Raw genomic sequence first — 15706 nt, forward strand, 5'->3', positions numbered from 1 at the left:
CCGGCTCTGGAGGCGGGGCGGGATGGGACGGATGGGGTGGGATCCTGCTGCCAGTCACAGCTTTTCCGTGGTGCCCGCCTCCTGCTTGGGCCCGCTCCGCCGCCGCCCTCTCACGGCGTCCCGCCGAACATGCCGCTGGATCACCGCCGCCTGCGCGGCCCGGAGGAGTCGCAGCCGCCGGCGCTGTGGGCAGCGACCGCGGCCGAGGATGAGGAGGACGAGGAGGGCGCGGGGGCGGCGCCGCGGGACCCCTGTGCCCTGCGGCCGCTGTTCGCGAGGGCCGGGCTGCTGAGCCAGGCGCAGGGCTCGGCTTACGTGGAGCTGGGCAGCGGCACCAAGGTGCTCTGCGCCGCCTGGGGCCCGCGGGACGCGGCCGAGCCCGGCCCGGGCCGGCTGATCTGCGAGTTCCGCCGGGCGCCGTTCGCGGGGCGAGCCCGCGGGCCCGCCTGGCCGTCAGCGCGCTGCTGCTGCAGGACGGGGGCTCGGCGCTGGCCGCCGCCGTCAGCGCCGCCGCCCTGGCGCTGGCGGACGCGGGCGTGGAGATGTACGACCTGGCCGTGGGCTGCGCGCTGTGCCGGCCGCCCGCGCCCGCCGCCTCATGGATGCTGCAGCCCGCCGAGCCCGAGGAGCGCCGCGCCGCCGCCCGCCTCACGCTGGCCCTGCTGCCCGCCCTCAACCAGGTGTCGGCCGTGCTGGGCGGCGGCCGGGGCGGCCCGCCCGAGGACTGGGCGCAAGCCCTGCGGCTCGGCCTCGATGGCTGCCACCGGCAGTACCCGGTGCTGCGGCAGAGCCTGCTGCGGGCCGCACAGCGCCGCGATGCCGCCGCCGCTGCCGCCGCCGCCACCAGTGCCTGAGTGCCCGTGAGACCTGCGTGCCCCACTCTGGGGATGGGGCATGTCCCAGAGCCTGCCCGAGCTGCTTTCAGTGCTGCCGGAGACCCCTGGAGCCTGCCTGATCCACACATCATTGTTGGGGATTAAAATAAGTTTACTTTTAGAGTCTTAAAAGTTTATTAAGTTTGATTGTAACTGCTGGTGAACCCCCAGAGCCGGCCTGATCCACGCCTCACGCTGCTGGAGACTGGATGAGCCAGCCTCTGCACTGCTGGAGACCCCTCGTTTTGCCCACACAGCTGGAGGCCCAAGAACTGTGCCCGAGGACACGGGAATCTGCACCCCCCCACACTGCCCAGGCACCCCAGAGTGCAGTGGAGAAGCCCTCGTGTTGCAGAAGATCGTTTTCAACTGGCACAGTGGGACCCAAACAGCCTTGCACGCTGCTGAAGCCCTCCAAGAACAACCTCCATACTGCCTCAGCAGCCAGAGCCTGCCCGAGACCTCCCTCCAAGCAATTGCTGGCACTCTAGGACCCCACATCTCCCCCCGGGGTGGTCAGAGCATCAGGCTGAAACCCTCACTCCAAGCTCCCCACCATATCCATCTGTGCAGGCAGCACCAGGCAGGAACCAGTCACGGCATGGACTGTGCATCCCTTGGACTCCTTGACCAGGCAGTGCTTCAGGGTGGCAGAGTTGTGTTTTGTTAGTTTTTTCATAATAATAAATGGTATTTTTTCTGGTGAGTCTTCTGCCTGCATGGCCCTCCTGGGGCCTCTGCCAGCTATGGGCAGAGGTGGAAAGATGTGCTTCTACAATCAGGGTCACCCCCTCTGCTCCCACTGCCCTTGAGGAGTTTGGAGGGAGCTGGGTGCTTCCTTGGAGTCTGATTATTCCTGGGGATGAAGCGGAGCAGGTGGTCTTGTCTGCCAGGCTGCACCATGATGGGCTGGTAGGGAATATTCTGGATATTTTTCATTGGGATACAGGGCAGAGCTGCACTCATATCTCTGGGTTGAGCTGTAGGAAAGGCAGCATCCAAGAAAGCACTCAAAGCTGGCAGCACACAAAATGGGGTACAAAACTGTACTTCAGATGGTTGAAAACTGCATTGGAGTCGAATAACCAGAGAAAAGAAATACAAACTATTTTTCTTTCCAATACAATACACTGTTTTACCAGAGCAAATTAGAAATACAGAACAAGTTCCTACCAGTGAGAGAAGGATGACTGAGAAATGAGGGACATGGAACTGAAATGTGACGCTGGGAGCACAGGGGTGACCAGGACTCTTTGGGTGCAGGCCAGGGGCCCTCATAAAGCTCTTACTAGAGTCCTGCTGGCTGCAGATGCAATGCCTGACTGAGAACAGCCTGTGGAAAACCAGTAAGGAAAACACATTTGGGAGCTGGGGCAAATGGGAGTGATTGGGTTGGCATTGCCCTACTGCTGGTTCTGCAGGTCACATCAGAGCTAGGCTTGGCACCATCCCAAAATCCCACAGAAGCTTCCTAAAGCTGGCTTTAGGAAGCTGGCTGGCGCGGTTCCTTCTTCCTGTGGTGGGATGCTGAGCAGCTCTGAAAGCCATCCTGGGCTGTACCCATGCCTGCTGCACCAATTCCCAGGGTATTGGTAGAATATTCCTGCCCTGGTGGAGTAATTGTATGGGGAATAATGCATGGGGGAACATCCCAGTACTTGGAGGATATTCCTGTCCTTGGGGGGTATTGGCAAGGGGACATCCCAGTTTTGAGAGGACATCCCTGACCTGGACTTAATGGTATGGGGACATCCCAGAAGTAGAAGAAATGCCTGTCCTAGGAGGGAATGGCATGGGGAATTCCAGCATTGAGAGGATATTCCTGTCCTGGGGCTAACGGTGTGAAGGGGTAATGGCAAGGGGACATCCCTGTACTGGGAGGACACCCTTGTCCCAGGGGCAATGGCATGGGGAGGACCAGGCATCCTGGGTATTGGGAGGCCATCCAACCCTGGGAAGGGACAGGTACCACTGTGGTGGGCACCCGAAGGGTGCCGTGTCCGGGTCGGGCGGCCTTAGAGGCACCAGAAGGCTGCAGGGGGACAGCCCCGCCTGGGTCAGAGCTGCCGGTGCCTGTGGAGCACCCCAGTGCCGGGAGAAGGGGTGCGAGAGGAGAGCCTATCCCGCGGGGGAAGGGGCATTCGGGGAGGGTGGAGGGCCGGATCCGGCCGGTACTCACATCTCCAGCCCGCGTTCCCGCTGCCCAAGAGCGTCATGGCCCCGCACCCGCACCCCGCACCCGCACCCGACCGAGCGCGGTGCCACCGGCCGCCACCACCGCCGGGCGGGGGGTCGCGGGCCGCACCACCGCGGCACGGCCGGGGACACCAAGCCCCGCACGGGGATCTGTCCCCGCCGCTGTCTGCCCCTGCCCACACCACCGCCGGCACCGCGGGGACCGGGCTCACCCTCCCCCGGGCACCGCCAGACTCACCCTCATCTTCCCTGGGCTCCTTCCAGCTCCATCCTCCCGCCCCTTCCCACCTGCCGGAGCCCGCCCTCGGCATCGCCATCCTCACCCTCATCCTCATTCTTCCAGCTCCATTCTCCCACTCCACCTGCTGGACCCCGCCCTCGGGGTCTCCATCCTCACCCTCACCCTCCCTGGGCTCCTTTCTACCTCCATCCTCTCCACCCCACACCTGCTGGACCCTCCCCTCCTGGCCGTTGCTCAGTTTCACCCTGTGTTTGCCCATTTTGCCCGGGGCCCCAAGCACAGCTCAGCGATGTGGATGGTGCCTTCCCTCGGCTGGGACAGTGCACAACCAAAAGGCCACGAAACACCCTGGATGAAGATATTTTAATTCTCAGCCCAGCCCAGCACCAGATGGGCTGTTATGACAGGAGAGGGCAGTGGCACATTGCCTCCAAAAGCATCCACTGACACCCACCAGTGCTGGGGGTACCAGTTTGCACCCAGCACATGGGGTGCTGTGACTTGGGGCCATCCTGGGGCTGGAAGAAGCAGCTCTTGGCTAACACCATCTCTCCAAGGCAACCCCACATGCTGAAGATGAGTTCAGCCAAAGCTGGCCTTGGCTCCAGCAACCCCAGAACCCACTCCAGAGATGAAACTGGAGGTTCCATCCAGTGCAGGCAGGATGTGGACTGTGGCTAAGGAGAGTCTGATGGGCTTAGGGGAGGAAAAAGAGACAAATTGCTCTTTCCAAAGGAGAGAGGGTCTTTATTAATGATCAGGCAGATAAAGAAGGACCAGGGGAGGGTGAGAAACCCACCAGGCTGGGGCGTTCTCACCCAGGTCAGGACAATGGCTCAGAGCTGAGCCTGGTTCTCCCTGAGCTACGCCAAGGCCTGCACCCCCAAAGAGCCCCCTTGGCCCCTCATAATGCTGAGACCACAGTCCAGACACAGCCCAGCTGCCAGTTTTGGAGGAGGATGCTTTTGTACCTGGCTGTTGCAAGGGATGTCTCCTGCCCAGGGTGTTGCAGAGTGATAGTGACAGAGGAAGGTGAGGGGCAGAAGAAGATGCTGTGTCAGGGATGCTAACGCAGAGCACACCCCTTCTTGCCAGGTCCCAGTGCCATGGATTCCCTCAGCCCCTCATGCCCTGCACAAGTGAGCTGTGCAGAGATCCTCCTGAGCCATGGTCCGGGCTTTGCGCAGCACCAGGCTCCTCCTGAGCCCCAGGTTCAGCACAGCAGCCAGCGCCGGCCACTTCCCAGGGCTACCAGCTCAGGGGTCCCGCTGCCACAGGGCGATGTGTTCCTGGGCTGCAATGGCGTGTGTAGAGTCAGTGCCTCCCACCCCAGAACAGACACAGAGGTCTGGGCAGGGCTGGCAGCAAGGGACAGACACAGCAGAGCAGGGGACTGGCACCTCCAGGGTGCCCAGGAGAGCTCGCAGCCGCTCACTCACCGAACTGGCAGATGTACCGGTTCCGGGTCTTGCAGCGCTGGTCGTTCCAGTTGAAGGCAGCTGACGCTTGCATCTCCACACAGTTCCCAAACCTGTGTCCCACCAGGATAGTGGTGAAGCCAGTCAGCAGTGACACCATGCACAGTCTGGTGTCCTCTAGATCCACTTACCCCTGGTTGTCCGGCTGCCCGAAAGCGAAGCTGGTGAACGAGGACGGCTCGCCCACATCCCAGCGGAAGGAAGCCTTGGATGTCTTGTAGGTGAGACCTGGGGGAGCAGGACCTGGGTTGGCATGTCTGCCAGCACCCCAGGCACTCTGCACCCTGCCTACTGCTGTCTCTCACCAATCCAGAAGTTTCCAGTCTCAAAATCAGTGTCTGTCACCCTGTTACCCATCTCCAAGCGGCTGAGGTAGAAAGCCAGGATGTCCTGAACCTTCTGGTTTCTTATTTGGGCCAGCATTGCTCCTTTCTCCTGTGGGGAAGGGAGTGAGTCTGCCCCACCTGCATGGCTCAGCACTGCTCCAGGCAGAGGAGAGATGCCCAGAGGCACTTTTCAGCTGCCCAGAGATGCTCAGAGCACCCCAGGAGTTCACCTGGCATTTAATTTTGGCTCCATAGTAGGTGTCAGCTTCTGGGGACACCATGAAGCAGTCGCTGTCTATCCGCACATCACAGGCATGGAAGGGGAAATGGATCTTTGCTGGGGACACAGGCAGGAGCAGGTGGGTCCTTGTGCCAGCAGAGATGGGCCCACAGAGGACCCTTTGCCCCACTTTGGGGTGCCCTGCCTGCGGATCACAGACTCACTGCCGCACTCAGCTCCTCCGTAGCCCGCGTCGCAGAGGCAGGAGCACTCCTCCTTCCTGAACCTCCCGTGGAGGCACTGCCCGCTGCACCTCACTGTGGGCACAGCCCTGCATTAGCTGCCAGGGGGCTCGGCAGGCCTGCCCACACTGCACCGGCTGTGCCCATGCATGCCCTGCACCAATGCTGCACCCGCATGCCCTGCAGCAGCCACGCACAGGCCTCTGAAGGCTGCACGATGCCCTCTCACCTTGGCAGTACCTGCCCGTGTAGCCGGGGGGACAGGTGCACTGGCAGCTGCTCATGTCGAGGCGCCCACTGTTCCTGCAGCTCATGCGACAGGGGTTCCTGGGCACCTCTGGAAGCACCAGAGTGACAGTGGGGCATCAGGGGTGGAGGCAGCATCTCCAGGGTCATGCAGAGGCCATGGTGACAGGGGGGACTCACCGCAGAGCCCGCCGCTGTGGTCCCAGGACTTGAAGCAGCCAGAGAGGCCAGCGGTGCAGAGGGAGCACCAGGGTCCCTGCTTGTAGGGCAGGATGGGCGTCCCGGCCACTTCCCAGTTGCCCCTGGCCCACAGACAGCTGGAGGAAAATGCCCCACCCACCCGGGCAAGCCACACCCCTTTCTGGGGCAAGCCCGCACCCACCTTGCGAAGCCACATCCCTGCCTTCGTTACCCAGCCCACCCACTTCCAGCACTTGGTCCTGTCCACAGCCCTCAGCCCTGCCCAGAACATCCCAACCCTCCCGCTTCTAAAACACGGCCCCATTTGCATTTCCAAGCCCCACCCACTTCACCCTGCCCCACCCACTTCAGTGCACAGTCCCACCCAGCACCGAGACCAGCTCCCCCTCCCCTGCCGCACATCCCATAGGTCAACCCATGCATCTCCCTGCTTGAGACCCCACCCACACCGCTAAGCCCCGCCCATTCACAACAAGCACCGCCCCTCAGCCACACCCACCACGCCCCCTCTGCCACACCCAGGCCCCGCCCTCACAGCCACACCCACCACTCCCAGGCCCTGTCCTCTCAACCACACCCACCACGCCCAGGCCCCGCCCTCTCAGTCACACCCACCACGCCCCGGCCCCACCCTTAGCCCCTTACCCCGGCGAGTAGGCGCACACGAAGGCCTCGCTGGGGCCGTGGGGGCCGGGGCAGCGGTGCCGGCCGCAGCCCAGCTGCCCCGCTGTGGCCCACACCATCTGTGGGAGAGCGTTTGTCACTGGGGTCCCGGTCCCCAGCAGCCCCCCCGTGCCCCTCTTGCCCACCTGGGTGTAGTGGCGGCAGGTGGCATTGCCGGCGCAGCGCCCCGTCCTGTGGTCGTAGCGCTGTCCCTCAGCAAACCAGAGCTCCAGCACGGCCCCGAAGCCTCCCGCGGCCGCCGGCAGCAGGACCTCGCTCCAGCCCAGCTGCGGGGCTGGCGGTGGCGCGGGGCCCTCCAGGCAGCTGGCTGCCCGTGCCCCGGCACGCCGCCCCAGCTCATCGCTCCACTCCTGCGGGGATGAGCATGACAGCCCCAGAGGGCGTGGGGACCACCGAGATGGTCAGTCCAGGAGGTGACTGGGGGATATCAGAGGGTCGACGATGCGCAATGCTGCAAGGGACCCCTAGGGACCTGTCCTGCCCCTGGTGTGGGTGGCTGGGGGGTGATGAAGGGACATTGAGGGCCACCACAGGATATGGGAGCCACGCCTAGGGACCAGTCCTGCCTTTGGTGTGTTCAGGTGTTAGGTGGTCAGGGAATATCAAGGGCCATCATGGGGAATGGGGGACCCCACAAAGGACTCCAAAAAACCAGCTCTGCTGTGTCCTTGGGTGATTAGGAGGCATCAGAGGGACATGGGGGACACCAAAAGGCACCAGAAGGGATCAGCCCTGTTTTTGGTGTGCCCTGGATGCCGCAGTGACATGCTCTTCCCCAGGGGCCCCACTCCAGCCAGCGCTTCTGCTTCATTAGCCTGTTAGCAAGCTACTGTGTATCACCCATGGGCTGCCCACCACCCTGGGCACGGGCAGGAAGGTGGATGTGACATGAAGGTGGGGGACACGGGACCTGCAAGGGGACTCACCAGCTTCTGCATGTTGGCAGCAGGGGGCTGCACTTTGCTCCTCAACTTGTTGTGCAGCGAGAGCACCAGGAAGGTTTCCTTCATGCTGAGAGCTGGGGGGACAGCAGGGGATAGTGAAGGGGCCAAGGGGGCTGAGAGGTACAAGTGCCCTCCCAATATCCCTGGCTGTGGCTGGACCCTTCAGGGGGCCGTGGGAATTCCCCCTGAAGGGTCCGACCGCAGCCGGGGATACCGGGAAGGCACCCGGGTCTCCATGGAGACTTGAGGGGAGAGAAGAAAGAGCTTTTGGGCTGGGAGCACAAAAGGGGCAAGGGGCCGAGGGGGGGCAGCCCGCTGGGCCCCCGTCTCGCACGGGTGGGCTGAGACTGCCAGGAATGAACCCCCTCTTCCCCCCGCCTCTGTCCTGCCAGGATCCAGACCCTACCGGGCAAGACCCACTACTAGCCCCCATCACCAGCTGCAGGACCCCCAGCCCCATTCCGTAACAGGCTCCATCCCATTCCCAGCTCCAGAGCCCCCTGGTTCCACTGCAACACCAGCCCCAGAGCCCCGCAACTCCATCCCATCACCAAGTCCATGCTCCTTCTCCCAGCCCCATTCCATCCTCAGCCCCTATCACCCACCAAGCCCCCCCACTGCCATCCCTGGGTGCCCACCACCCACCCAGTCCCCCACACATCTGGTCTGGCCCAAGGGGACGGTGCTCAGGGTGCACTCATCCCCCAAACCATCTGCCTCCCAGCCCTGCTGCCAGAGGCAGCCCCTCCAACAGTTACCTCCCGGAGCCAGCGGGGACAACTTTTCTGGAGCATCCGACCTCGTCTCACCCACCCTCCACACCAGGAGGCTGCAAACCAGCAGGACCAAGAGCTCCATGTAGGTCCCAGGATGTGGGGAGCAGACCCCCAAGCTCCGGAGGGAGGACTGGGGAGAGCCGAGCCGTCCCTCAGCAGCCCCACTCTGGGGCGAGCTCGGCCGTGCGCTCCTGCGTGCCTGTGTGTGTGTCTGGTTGCAGGATTTGATCCTATTCAGGACTCCAGACAGGCACCGCTGGGCAGCGGGAACAAAAGCTTGACGGGTGAGTAATGGCTCTGTCAAAACAGTTGCTCGCTGGAGCGAATGTGGCAGACAACTCCCGGGGCCCCGGGCTGCAGCCCCGCCGGGATGTCCCGCAGCGGGGTCAGCCCTCCGTGCTCTGCCCCAGCCCCGCTGCCCAGCCGGGGTCGGGCTGTGAAGGCAGCAGGAGCAGGGGCCGCAACCGGCACCCACTTTGGGACACTGGGAGACTGGAAGCCAAGGGGCTGGGGCAGCAAGGGGGCCCCTGCTGCCAGCCTTCCTCCTGCCCCATGAATTAAACATGCCGGGGAGGTAACACACACCGCTGCAGGCACGAAGCCAAATACCCGCTCCGGAGGGCTGGGCAGCGTGGTTACAGGGTGGGAGGATGTGAGAGCCAGGGGGCCGGCAGCAGGAGACATGCTGGGCCCAGGGGGGCTGTGTCTCGGTGGGCACCTGGAGGCAAGCAGGGGTCCCACAGCCCAGGCTGCTCAGGGGGCTCAACAGCACCATGAGAGCTCTGCCTCAGCACAGGGCTGGCAGAACCCACGGCAGGTGCTCCCCTGGCACAGGGCAGAGGTGAGGGCTTCAGACATCCCTGCTCAGGATTCTGAAATGTCACAGGCAGGAGGGACTGGGAGCATCCAATGCACCAGCTGTCAGGGCTGAGCTGGGTGTCAGCATAAACCCAGCTGTAAATGCTTCAGTTGCCTCAGCCTGAGTCTAAACCTGACCCTGGCCTGAACCCTGGCACTGATGTTAATGCCAACCCCAACTCTCATACAAACGCTCCTGCTAATATGGATCTGAACCCTTGACACTGATCCTAACACTAACATTAACCCTAACAAAAAAATAACTTTAGCTCTAACTATTACTTTAATGCTAACTCCAAACCTAACACTAATGCTAACCCCAACCCAAACCCCAACTCTAATCCTAACCCCAACCCTAACCCCAACTCTAATCCTAACCTCATCCCTAGCCCTAATGCTGACTCTAACATTAACCCTGAGCCTTATGTTAATGTGGACCTAACACCAACTGCATCCCAGCTCCAGGCTGCAGCAGCACACTGGGGTTCCCCTCTGAACTCCAGCCAGGCCGAGCTCACCCCAGCAAAGCTGTGCTGAGTCCAGTGAGTCCTCAGCATTCCTGGGCTACCCTTCCCAGTAGCCCCAGCCCCACCGGTGAGCAGAACCCCCACACAGACCCCAAAGTCATCTTTTCTCCCAGGAGACTTTCCCAGGCTTAGCTAGTGCACGGGATTAGCCTCATCCTGCATCTCTGCATGCCGGGGAGCCCCAGAGCCAGGACTGGTGAGCACGGCACCGCCGGTACCACCGTAAGTGCCGTGACAGCCACCGCCTGGCCCCGATATCTACTGGCCCCGGGACATGAAAGGCCCCAAAGCCTCTGATGTGCAGAGAGGGAAAGGAACGGAAGGGAAGGGAAGGGAGAGGCTAGAGCCAGTGCCAAGGGGAAACTTTCCTACAGCTCGGCCTCAGGCAGGGGAAAAACCAACAAACACATGGGCACAGGCTGCGGATAAATCCCTGTGAGTGCAGGAGCACGGCTGGGAGCAGACACGGACCGTCAGCGTCTTGCCTCTGTAGTCAGCCCCGGCGTGATGCTCCTCATCCCACTGCCAGCCTGGCTGGCCCTGGGCATCCTGCAGCTGCCCCTCAGCAGTTCCCAGGTAAGGACCTGCATTCCCTCCCCTCCAGCCTCTCAGCAGATCTCCCTCTCTGGGCTGCTCAGCACCCACCTCTCACACCCCAGCACCCTGACACCAGCCCAGAGTGGGGGGTACGGCACAGCCACAGCACCTGTGGAGATGCCAGGGCCAGGGGGATTGTCATGGGGCTTTCCCTTGCAGAAGTGAAATGATGTTAAATGCACTCAGGGCATAGAGCTTCTCCACAGCATCCAAGGGCCAGAGCAGGACTGGGAGATGGGGGCTGAGCCTGGAGCAGACACAGAGCCAGGGGCAGACCCCAGCCAGGATGGGAACGGGCTCTGTCCAGGGCAGGACATCCAAACCAACCCCAACCATGCTGCCTGCTTGGAAGGGTCCTCCCAGGCTATGGCAGGGGAACCCAGCAGATGATTGAGGTGTCTCCATGATCCCCCAGGAATGCCTGAACCGGCAGCAGGCACTCAGTGTGGTGCGGCAGATGCAGAAGCTGCTGGTGGCACAGGAGGCTGCCCACCTGCAGGGCACCCGCGGGCTCCGGCACCAGCTCTCCATCCTCCAGAGCCACCTCCTGAGACCGGCCACCAAACGCAACGGTAATCCTGGCTGGTCACCATGTCACCATGGGTGGCATCCCCACGGGGCCAGCTCTGATCCCTGGCCCCACACAACAGCCTGGGCAAGGGCCCCCAGCTCCCTCAGGAGGGGGTTGGCTCCAGGCTGGCAGTGCCCATCCCCACCCATGTCTGTCTGTCCACAGAGATCTGCCCGCAGCTGGCAGTGCCCCTGAACGGACGGATGCTGGGCCGGAGCCTGCGGGTGGGCCACGAGGTTCACTTCATCTGCGACGCCGGCTTCCGGCTGGTGGGCTCGGAGACACGCGCCTGCCGGCACAACCGCACGTGGAGCGGCACCCAACCCTTCTGCAGAAGTGAAGTGGAGCAGGGTTGGGGTGCCATGAGCTCCGCCTTCCCAAGGGGCTCCTCTGTCACCCTGAGCTGTGGGGTTGTTCCATTGCTCTGCCCAGTGGTTGCAGCAATGAGCACCGGGGTTGGGCAAGGATGCACCTCTCCAGCCGATGCTCACGAGCTCCTTCTCCCTAGGTATTGATGACTGCTCCAGCAACCCGTGTGCCAACAGTGGGACCTGCGTGGATGGCAACCAGAGCTACACGTGCCTCTGCCCCCCAGGCTGGTCAGGCCCCAGCTGCCAGAGCCCCATCTACTCCTGTAGGTGCTCGGGTTTGGGCTGCGGAGGAGGGGGATTCTCATGGGGACAGTACCTGGCCATGCTGCACTTGTCTCCCCCTTCCCTGGCAGCCCCTTCCCTGGCCCCCACCATCTCCCCGTGCCTCAGCATGTGACACCTGCTGTCCCCTGCAGACTGGGTGACACTGAGCAACAGCTCCTTCAGCCGCCAGCCCCGCTGTGCCGAGGGCCGCTCGGGCTCCCGGCGCTGCAGCTGTGACACCGGCTTCCAGCTGCAACCTGGTGGTGTGTGCCAAGGTAAAAGGGGGGTGAAGAAGATGATGAGACGATGGAGGGTGGAGAACCAAGGCTTGGTGGCAATGGCACATCTGGCCATTTCCCACTTTGTCCACCCTAGATGTGGATGAATGCCAGCTCTACCAGTCCAGCCCCCAGACACAGATTTGCCTCCATGACTGCCTCAACCTCCCTGGCTCCTATCGCTGCCTCTGCCCCCCTGGGTATCTGCTCCATGCTGACCGCAATGCCTGTGAGGGTAAGAGCCCAGGGTGCAGGGTAGGGAGCCTGCCATGGGGAGAGGGGTGCAGTGGGGACAGCCCCACTCCCCCTGTGTCACCACCACAGACGTGAATGAGTGCGCTGGGAAGCAGCACAACTGCAGCCAGGGTGACCTCTGCATCAACACCTTCGGGGGTCACCACTGCGTGCGCCCCAAGTGCCCCCCACCACGCCACAACACCAGCTATGTCAAGACCTCTGCCTTGTGAGTACCCTACTGTGCGTGGCTCAGGCTGTGTCGTGGCCTCTCCCAGGGTGATGGGTCCTGTTGTGGGCTGGGGGCTGTATTGTGTCACCCAGGGGCAGCAGGGAGGGTAGCAGCCACCACTGGTAGCAAATTGCCACATGGGATGCATAGGTGTGCGTGGCATGTTCCCTGATGGTCTTGGGATGCTGGGGGTGCAGGTGGTAGCACCCCAGTATTTGGTGGCTTTATCCAGGATCCTGGCTCCTCTCAGAGTTCCAGCCTGGGGGGAATGATGCTGATTTTCTTCTGCTGCACATCCATGTAGCATCATCAGCTGCCTTCCAGCACTCCCAGACATCCCACTCTTGAGATTAAACTGCTTTGTGCCACTCAAATAGAGGATCATCCCTGATCCTGACAGATTCCTCTTTGGGAGGCACATCTGGCTCCATCCCTGGCCTTCAGCTGGGACTGTGGCACTCACCCAGTCCCAGCCTCAGTGTCACCCAGAGCTGTGTCCCTGCAAGCCATGGCATTTTCCTGGCAGAAACAGGGGTGAGGCAGAGACCCGATGATGGGTACACTTGGTTATGGCTGTCTTAGGTTGCTCTGCCACAGGGCCGACAGCAGGGCTGGAGATGCTGCCTGTGCCACGGGCTGGGCTTGTGTGCAAGGATGAGGGCAGCTCCCTGAGAGCCAAACCACGGCACTGAGCAGTGGCACCCTTCTCTCCTGGCAGCCAGTGCGAGAGGAACCCCTGCCCCATGGACAGCCGAGCCTGCCACCTGGCTGCCAGCTCCATCTCCTTCCACTACCTGCCGCTCCAGGCCAACCGCACCGTGCCCCGTGTCCTCTTCAAGATGTCCACCTCGCGCTCCGTGGGGGACAGCCTGCGCTTCGCCATCACGGGCGGACGGGGCCAGGGCGTCTTCGCCGTGCGGCGCTCGGACCAGCACACGGGAGAGCTGCTGCTCACCAGCCCCGTGGCAGGGCCAGCCACGCTGGAGGTGGAGCTGGAGATGAGCGAGTTCTCTCACAAAGTCCTCCTGGGCAAGCACATCTTCAAGGTCACGGCCTTTGTGTCCCCATATGTGTTTTGATTCCCTCTGGAGGCAGGCGTGGGGCCATGCCAGGGCCTCTCCTGGGGAGGAATGGAGCAGGTTCAGCTCAGCGATCCCAGTTTTTGTCCCATTGGAGATATCCCTCTGCCATAATGCTTTCTCATAGCCATCACAGCAAAAACTGTGTCCCTGTAGGAAAAACCCAATGGCCAATGGAAGCACTGGCCTGGAGGTGCCTGCCTCTGCCAGCCCCCTTTCTCTCTGCCCACATGGCAGAGGGGAAAGATGGAGTGAGTCAAGAGCACTTGGCTAGCAGATTCAGCTTCTTGTGTCTTGTAATTTCTAATAAAAAAAAGTGGCTGTAGGAAGAGTGTCCTCCTTGCTGTATGTTTTGTCCTCCTTGGGCAAGGCTCCTGGGGATAGCTGGTGGCTGTGCTAATGGCAGGATCACCTTGCAGAGCTTGGGGTGAGCTACCAATAGAGCTACCAAGCCCATCCATGGATACCATGCAGTATCCGTGCCCTTCCCAGCACCACTGCTCCTGGGGCCACGCTGAAGATTCCCCCAGCACAAAAACGGGAGATGGGCTGAACAGAGAATCACAGGATGCTTTGGGTTGGAAGGGATCATCTTGTGCCAACTCCACAGCCATGGGCAGGTACACTTCACTTCCAACACACAGCCAAGACTGTCCTCAGCCTCCCTGGCAGTGCCTGGAAAGCACAGCAGGGCTCGCTGGCACTGGTGAGCAGGGGACAGCGACAGGGGCTGCTCTTCCTTGTGTGCAGGAGGCTTTCCTCTGCAGCAGCCCTGACACGAGCTGGTCAAAACCGCAGCTCCCCAGCTCGCCAAGCACTCGAGCTGTCCCCCTGCACCCATCTGGAGGAGGGTGGGCTGTGAGAACAAGTGGGGCCCTCCTGGGGCACCCCCTGTCACCGCCAGCACGGCCAGAACCCCGCGCAGGGAGATCACCGCGGGTTCAAAAGGTGACGAGGGCCTTTGGGGACAGCGAGCGAAGGACACGCCGCCTCCGGGCCGCCCTCCCCTCCGCACACAGAACCCCTGTGAGGCCAGTGTCCGGCCAAGCCCCGCGCACAAAGCAGCCGCTGTGCGCCGACCCAAGGCCATAAAGAGCTCCTTGTGCCCCGCACGGGCTGTGGGGCACGGCCACCACAGCCTGGCTCCGCTAGGCCGCTCCGCCGGGGCACGGCCACCGCAGCCTCCCCAAGGCCAGCAGAGGAGCGGGCCGGGCCGGGCCGGGCCAGGCTGGGCTGGGCCCGGCTGGGCCGGGTTGGGCCGGGGGGGCTGCGGCACCAAAACCCACAGCTGGCCCGTGCCGACTGCAGCAGCAGGCTGGGATGAAAAGTCAGGAATTATGAGGTAAATATTTATCCCTGCGCATGAGGTGTCCCAGCCAAAATGGACAAAACCAACCGGGTTTTGCGCAGGTTTTCTTCTACCCTTGAAACGCTGGTACAGCTGGAGCAGTCACTGACAGCCACATCACTGGCTGCTAATGACAGCAAAAGTTTGCAAAGGTCACTACAAGGACATGGAGGTGTTGTAGCGAGCCCAGAGAAGGCAGTAGAGGAAGCACAACGCTGGTGAGGAGCTCATGAGGGAGCTGGGAGGGCTCAGCCTGGAGAAAAGGAGGCTCAGAGGGGACCTCGTCACTCAATAACTCCCTCACGGCAGGGTGAGCCAGGGGGGATCAGCTCTTCTCCCTGGTAACAAATGATAGGACAAGAGGAAGTGGCCTCAGGTTGTGCCAGTAGAGGTTTAAATTGGATATTAGCGAAAAATTCTTCATGGAAAAGGTGGCCAGGTGCTGAGACAGGCTGCCCAGGCAGTGGTGGAATCATCATCCCTGGAAGTGCTCGTAAGGTGTGTGGATGTGGTACCTGGGGACAAGGTTTAGTGGTGAACACGGCAGTGCTGGCTTAGTGGGCTCGATGATCTTCGGAGAGCTTTTCCAGCCTTACTGCTGCTATGATCCTGTTTTCCCAGTGTTCTTGCTGCCTCTCTGGGGATGCACTGAAGTGAAATGTTTGCAGCACCAAAGCTGACAGACTTCAGGAAGCGCTTGGACAATGCTCTCAGACACATGGTGTGATTTTTGGGGTAGTCCTGGGCAGGGTAAGGAGTTGGACTTGATGTTCCTTGTGAATACCTTCTAACTCGATTCCATGATCCAGGCATCCCTGGAATCCATCTTTCTGGAATTACTGATGCCAGGTGATGCTAGGAGAGTTTCAAATCCATCAAATTCTATATTATCCTGGTTGCCCAGGGGTATCCTTTATC

General features: G+C 61.6%; 3 protein-coding genes across 3 annotated transcripts; 2 read left to right on the forward strand and 1 right to left on the reverse strand.

The window, feature by feature from the left end:
• The first annotated feature begins 12 nt into the window (after positions 1-12).
• Positions 13-1581, forward strand: EXOSC6 (exosome component 6). Its single transcript, XM_041458686.1, is given in 2 exon segments — positions 13-430; positions 433-1581. Coding segments are annotated over 2 exon segments (723 nt in total). The 5' UTR covers positions 13-129; the 3' UTR covers positions 855-1581.
• A 2987-nt stretch (positions 1582-4568) lies between these two features.
• On the reverse strand, positions 4569-8511 carry LOC121348955 (C-type lectin domain family 18 member A-like). The gene is made up of 12 exons (XM_041458981.1): positions 8412-8511; positions 7636-7766; positions 6835-7059; positions 6671-6768; positions 6005-6126; positions 5808-5915; positions 5561-5653; positions 5347-5453; positions 5096-5225; positions 4922-5018; positions 4752-4843; positions 4569-4606 (listed from the first exon to the last, which is right to left on the reverse strand). The coding sequence occupies exons 1-12, from the start codon at positions 8509-8511 to the stop codon at positions 4569-4571; spliced, it is 1341 nt and encodes a 446-aa protein (XP_041314915.1).
• Positions 8512-10321: 1810 nt separating this feature from the next.
• Positions 10322-13440, forward strand: LOC121348929 (fibulin-7-like). The gene is made up of 8 exons (XM_041458945.1): positions 10322-10390; positions 10827-10983; positions 11148-11318; positions 11491-11616; positions 11770-11892; positions 11993-12130; positions 12220-12358; positions 13080-13440. Exons 1-8 carry the CDS (start codon positions 10322-10324, stop codon positions 13438-13440), a joined length of 1284 nt encoding a protein of 427 aa, XP_041314879.1.
• Positions 13441-15706: the final 2266 nt, after the last annotated feature.

Source organism: Pyrgilauda ruficollis, unplaced genomic scaffold (assembly GCF_017590135.1).
Source record: "Pyrgilauda ruficollis isolate IOZ18807 unplaced genomic scaffold, ASM1759013v1 scaffold13, whole genome shotgun sequence".
In the NCBI taxonomy this organism is placed as follows: domain Eukaryota; kingdom Metazoa; phylum Chordata; class Aves; order Passeriformes; family Passeridae; genus Pyrgilauda; species Pyrgilauda ruficollis.

Bases quoted from the DNA above. Each gene is read 5' to 3' on its own strand.
- LOC121348955 (XM_041458981.1), bottom strand. From the start codon at position 8,511: ATGGAGCTCTTGGTCCTGCTGGTTTGCAGCCTCCTGGTGTGGAGGGTG. The intron at 5,654-5,807 runs GTGAGAGGGCAT...CTGTGCCCACAG, and splicing joins CACGGGCAGGTACTGCCAAG to TGAGGTGCAGCGGGCAGTGC. The intron at 5,019-5,095 runs GTGAGAGACAGC...CTGCTCCCCCAG, and splicing joins GACTGGAAACTTCTGGATTG to GTCTCACCTACAAGACATCC.
- LOC121348929 (XM_041458945.1), top strand. From the start codon at position 10,322: ATGCTCCTCATCCCACTGCCAGCCTGGCTGGCCCTGGGCATCCTGCAG. The intron at 11,893-11,992 runs GTAAAAGGGGGG...TGTCCACCCTAG, and splicing joins ACCTGGTGGTGTGTGCCAAG to ATGTGGATGAATGCCAGCTC. The intron at 12,359-13,079 runs GTGAGTACCCTA...CTCTCCTGGCAG, and splicing joins TATGTCAAGACCTCTGCCTT to CCAGTGCGAGAGGAACCCCT.